The sequence below is a fragment of the Quercus lobata genome, chromosome 6, assembly GCF_001633185.2.
Source record: "Quercus lobata isolate SW786 chromosome 6, ValleyOak3.0 Primary Assembly, whole genome shotgun sequence".
Classification (NCBI taxonomy): Eukaryota; Viridiplantae; Streptophyta; class Magnoliopsida; order Fagales; family Fagaceae; genus Quercus; species Quercus lobata.
Genome location: NC_044909.1, coordinates 51,098,467 through 51,104,119, shown reverse-complemented (window position 1 = coordinate 51,104,119; position 5,653 = coordinate 51,098,467). Strand labels below are relative to the sequence as shown.

The following is a 5,653-nucleotide window of genomic DNA, read 5'->3' as shown; positions in this document are numbered from 1 at the left end:
TTGAATAATTTTAGGAAATCCATAATTTGCACCAGAAACTAGAATGTTGTTAAAAAAGATACACGGGCTGCATGAATCACACAAACAGAAAGCATTTAAGCAAAATACTAAGTAATAAGTATAACTGTGCTCATGCAAAGCAAGGTTGTTTTCCTAACTGGGGCAATCCAGTCTATTAATACATAAAACAAATCAAAACCGGTAATTAAGTAAAGGTGGGCAACCATGTAATGCGATTCAACAATTAGAGATCAAAACAATTCCAAGGGAGCAACACCAAGCCACCTGATAATTCTAGAGATCCAAGTATTGTTTGTTAAATATCTCAGGACCTGAAGCTTCTTCAAGAGCAAAGGGAAGAGAAACAGAGAGGGAGAAGAAAGGTAAAACAGATAGCTGTTTATCTCTTTACAACTATGCAATCACAAGATAGCGCAAGCCTTCTGTGCTTTGCTTTTCTTTTTCTTCTGCTTGGGTGGCTGAAGAACAACTCTAATGGCGGCATCAAAGACTCCCTTCACATTCTGCAGTACAAGTCCACAAATGAATAAAGGCCTTTGACATCATACAAAAGAAAATCAAATTGTTATAAAAAAAAAAAAAAAATATGCCTGCTGTGTTTTTGAACTGCACTCGATATAAGCAGGTGCACCAATCAGCTTCCTCAGCTCCTCTCCCTTGAAATAGAAAAATGATTTTAACAATTTAGAAACAAAAAAGAACAGAATTTTGTGGGAATGAACTGAAGACAACAATTGAGCAATCTGTCAGAAGATATGAAGTAATAGTCTTTACCTGAGCAGTAGTAATTGGCACAGCACCAGGATGGTCAATAAAAAACTGCTTATCATCCCGAAGATCTGGCTCATAAGAAGTTACAAAACAGTAAGGAAATATTCTCAATTGTAAAAAGCATTATTAAAAAATCAAGGCATTGTTAAATGATCAAACAAGTACAATAAGATTAGCAATTTTATACCATAGCTAAATCCCATCATAGAATAACCCATTAATCATTTATTAAAAAAATTGCATACCTAATCACTAAAACTACTAACAGTCCTACTTAGGTTTATGATAGATCAAAATAACACCAGCGATATTTAACGACAGCGGTGAGTTAAACTAAAAACTGACAAATAGGTAAACAAATATCTTAGAAGAGATTGCATGAGCAGGGTACAGCAGTTGATACAGTTATATCAATTATTTATTTATTTATTGGTAAGTTACACACACACAGTGGGTCTTGAACCCATGAACCTCACCCACCAATACCATCCTGTTATTATGGAAAAAGCAAGTGCCATTGGAGCTAGAGCTCATTGGCTTAATATGGTTATATCAATCACATTAGATGAAAGAAAAATCTTACCAAGCTTTGTTCCAACAAGAACTATAGGAACACCAGGTGCATAATGCTTCAACTCTGGAATCCACTGCAAGAAAGGGAAATATATGCACAGTTCCTCAACAAATTATAAATTATACATTGGAAGTGGCATTTCTTTCCTTGAAAAAAGAAGAGCCAGCATATCATGTAGTCCAACAAAATCCTCACCTTCTTGGAAACATTTTCATAACTGGCCTTGCTAATGAGAGAGAAGGCCAGTATGAAAACATCTGCTCCACGATAACTTAAAGGTCGTAATCTGTTATAGTCCTCTTGTCCTGAAATAATAAATTCAGACCCAGTAAAAATAAGGACAAAAGAAAACAAAAAAGATCTATGATAGAGCTACTTATAGAAAGAAAACAGGTGACTTTGATAACCTACCGGCAGTATCCCACAAACCCAGGTTAACAGTGCTCCCATTGACAACCACATTAGCGCTAAAATTGTCGAAAACAGTTGGCACATAATCCTGTTCCGCACAAAATGCAAGAAGAAACTGATTATGGGTACCACATTCTATACAATCATCTTAGAGAACTTTTAAAATGCGCAAGAAACAACATCAGCATTCATCAAAATGGGATCGCAGATGTCCTTCAGTTTGTTTGGCAGGAGAACACTAAACCAGGAAAAAATATATCAAAATTTTAAAATCTTCTTCCTTGTATCATTTGAAATGGATACATAGATTCCAAATATTCTTAATCATAAAAACCAGACAGATCATCTTGCTTCCCATTATTAATCCTCCACGATAAATTAACCATGACATCAACATAAACTCTAAACCCAGATCAAAACCATGTAAGCCGAATTTTGAAAAAAATTCATTAACCCTTCAAACTCACAAGCCATACAAAACAAAAAACAACCATCTTTGAGTAAGTTAACCTCGAAAAAAATCACACATGATTCTTGCATTTATCATCACAAAAGTCAGACAACAAGCATGCCAATCTTTTCAATGCCATCACCTAATTCAGCTGAAGATTCATAATACAAAAACCCCAAGCTCTCATTTTGAACCAAATTTTCAAAAATATAAACCAATCAAAACTTTTCTGTGATCACATTTTCCAGAATGGTAAACAAAACCCAGAAAAGAAAACAATATCAATCACAAAATGAAACACAAAAAAGGCAGAAATTTTTGAAAGAAAAGGACTAACCGTAGGGAAAGTGTTGCTGGTATAGGAAATCAACAAGCAAGTTTTACCCACAGCTCCATCACCCACCGTCACGCATTTAATAAACCTCGAAGCGCTCATATTTTTTTTTGTTCTCTAATAATTCTTTATTGTTGTTACAAATTATTGCTGCAATTGTAAATAAATTCGAGCCCCAGATCTTTCACCTGAGGTCCTAATCACACAAACCCACCTTCAAACTTCAACCTCTAGCTCCTCCTCCTCCTCCTCCTTGTTCAGTTACATATCTGTGTGGAAAAATAAAGAAAACCCAGAAATTTTTTTTTTCAAAAAAAAAGAAAATTCTATTTTAGAAATGTAAAAAAGAAATAGAATTTGTGAAAAAAACTACAATAAAGGTTGTGCAATCTAAGACCTAACCCTAGAGAAAGGTAATGTAGGAATTTTTTTTTTTTTTTTTTTTTTTTCTGTTCTCTTTTTGGGTTGAAGAAGCTAGAGAGAGATCAAAGACACAGACACAGAGGACAGAAACAGAAACAGAGAGAGAGAGAGAGGAAAACAAAACCAAAAAAACAAACACACCCTTAATGGCCGGAATTAATGCCGTTGAAGCGTTCGTTGAGCGAACCAATCTTTTCGCCAACAACGCCTTCTCCGTTTTTGTTTTCACTTTTCTCTCTTTTTTTTTTTTTCTTTTTTTCTTCTTTTTTATTTTCCCGTTTTAATTTAACGCGTTTGGCTTGTTTGGGGGGAGCTGTGAGTTTGGTACCAAATTACAAAAAGCAAACTTTTTCTTTTAATTATCTTTGTATTTTTTAAAAATAATTTAATGGTAATTTATTTTATTAAAAAAAAAAGTTCATTTTTATCTTTTTATTTTGCATTATCCATATAAGTTACGGAAAAATAAGCAACTTTTAAACCGAAAACAGACGCGCATGTATCCATCCAATACATTTAAATTTTACCATCTTTTCTATCTCAAAAAAAAAAAAAAAAAATACCATCTTTTTCTCTACTTGGGGTTTCTAATTTCAAGTTTGTATCCAACCCAAATAGAGATTGGGTTCAATCCAGGACATAGACCCCATGAATTTATTTGAACATTACAATGTTACATCAACTTATCAAGTACTGCTCCTTTTTTATTCTTAAAAAAAAAAAAAGATTACTTCTTTTAAGTTTTTTATAACCTAAACTTACATGTGATCCTATAAAAACTTAGAAATATATATATATATATATATATACTATTTTTGTGATAATTATAATTAAGGAATATGATTCTTTAGTTTAGTTCTTTTGTGTTTTTTTAGCACGACATTTGTACTACTTTTAGTATATGTGTATCTTGAACATTGGTTGTTATAACGATTAGAGTTTTTTTTTTTTTTTTTGTGTTGATTTCGTTATGATGATTAAAATTGTGATAAGAGATTTTTAAAATTTTAAGATGATTACGATTGTGATAAGAGATTTTTTTTAATTTTAAAATAAAATTAGGAAAAGATAACATGATTATAAAAGTGATAGTCTCTTACATAAAAGATTAAATATAATAAAATAAAAGTGATGGTCTGCAAGAGATAAATAGTTGGGAGTTTTTTTTTTTGATCAAAGTTGGGAGTTAATCTATTTCTAGATAGACTATAGATTTCGAGTGAAAATAACTTATGAAATGATATTCTAACAACTTTGATAATATTTATCTTTTCTTGGTATCATTACTCATTATTATTAGTATTATTTTGGCCATATCCAAGAGAAATGTGGATTTCCTGTTCCTGATTCTGTTATTTCATTTTAAAAAATGGAATTGTTGAATTTAAGGACTGATTGGTAATATTTAAATATAAATTTTTGTTTTGCAATCCATAAATGGTGGATTCCACACTTGAATTTATTATTTGGCTAATTTTTTCTAAATATAGTTTTTAAAAAACTGTATCCTATTTTCCTTATTCAAAATAGGATTTTGAAAACGGCTTGGGAGACATTTTCAAAATACAGAAAATGTTTTTAATGGCATAATTGTAAATAAATTTAAAACACTCAAAATGGTGAACCCCACAAATTTGTTCAAACTCTTCTATCTCTTAAATTAAGGAGTTTATCTTTATCACAAAAAAATTTTCATCCTTCAAATTTGAAACTTATCATTATAATAATAATTAAAAAAAAAAGATACATGAGCTTTATTACCTTATCATTATCAAAAAAAAAAAAAAAAAAAAGAAGTAATCTACAGATTACTTTTTTAAAAAAGTTTTTAAAGAAATCTCAAAAATAGAAATGGTTTTCCAATTTTTTTTTCTAGTATTTTGACAATTGTTCTTAAAAATGAGAGCCAAACACAGATATTGTAAAAATTATTATATGAAAACTAATTTCAATTTCAATTTTTTGAAAATTATTTTCACACTGTTTTGAAAACAAAAACAAAAATCTTCCTACCAAATAGGCCCTAGAATTTCATTTTGTAGTAAGAAAGAGAAAGAGCATGAATTTTAACACTTGGAGAGAAAATTCACCCACCATTTTCGAGTTCTAGTTCGTGACTGGGTCAGTATTTAATTCCAACCAGTATTCTTTTGCCCCTAAAGTGTATGTGAGTTTGCTCATACGTGTGAATGTTTGTGAGACAGATTGAAAATGATTAACAAATACTCTCAGATTAACGGTGATGTGGTGTTCTTTCATCTCACAACACAATAAATTTAATTTGTGAGATTTACGTTGAATATGAGAGTAAGGAGCACCACATCATTGTACTTCAAAAATATCAAATAATTTCTCGAGACAGATTACAGATAGTAAGAATAACCATTATAAGGAGAACATTTTTTTTTTTTTTTTTATTTTTAAGTAGCAAGGGAACAACATCAAGGATTCAAGGCAACAAATAAGTGGACTTACTCTGAGCAAGAACTCTTTTACAAATGCTTTTACAATATTAACCAATCGTAAATCATGCAATGTACAAATAAATTTGTTTGAGAATATATTAATATATATATATATATATATATATATATAGGGTTTGACTTTTCTTTGATGCTTTAGAGCATATAAGGGGACATGATAGTAATATGTGTCTTAAAATTAACAT

The 5,653-nt window shown here is 30.7% G+C and overlaps 1 protein-coding gene across 2 annotated transcripts; it reads right to left on the bottom strand.

The window, feature by feature from the left end:
- On the bottom strand, positions 1-3,259 carry LOC115994291 (rac-like GTP-binding protein ARAC1). 2 transcript variants are annotated; one of them, XM_031118370.1, is made up of 8 exons: positions 3,127-3,259; positions 2,566-2,831; positions 1,778-1,865; positions 1,562-1,671; positions 1,376-1,439; positions 796-860; positions 612-677; positions 1-524 (listed from the first exon to the last, which is right to left on the bottom strand). In XM_031118370.1, the coding sequence occupies exons 2-8, from the start codon at positions 2,662-2,664 to the stop codon at positions 423-425; spliced, it is 594 nt and encodes a 197-aa protein (XP_030974230.1). In that variant the 5' UTR covers positions 2,665-2,831; positions 3,127-3,259; the 3' UTR covers positions 1-422. The 2 variants fall into 2 exon arrangements, with proteins under 2 accessions (XP_030974230.1, XP_030974231.1); XM_031118371.1 differs by lacking the exon at positions 3,127-3,259 and having other exon boundaries at positions 2,566-3,097.
- Between the last annotated feature and the right edge of the window lie 2,394 nt (positions 3,260-5,653).

Excerpts from the sequence above, each read along its gene's own strand:
- LOC115994291 (XM_031118370.1), bottom strand. The coding sequence starts at position 2,664 with ATGAGCGCTTCGAGGTTTATTAAATGCGTGACGGTGGGTGATGGAGCT. Across the intron at positions 1,672-1,777 it reads GGGTTTGTGGGATACTGCCG|GACAAGAGGACTATAACAGA; the intron begins GTAGGTTATCAA and ends TTATTATTTCAG. Across the intron at positions 1,440-1,561 it reads ATGAAAATGTTTCCAAGAAG|TGGATTCCAGAGTTGAAGCA; the intron begins GTGAGGATTTTG and ends CCTTTCTTGCAG.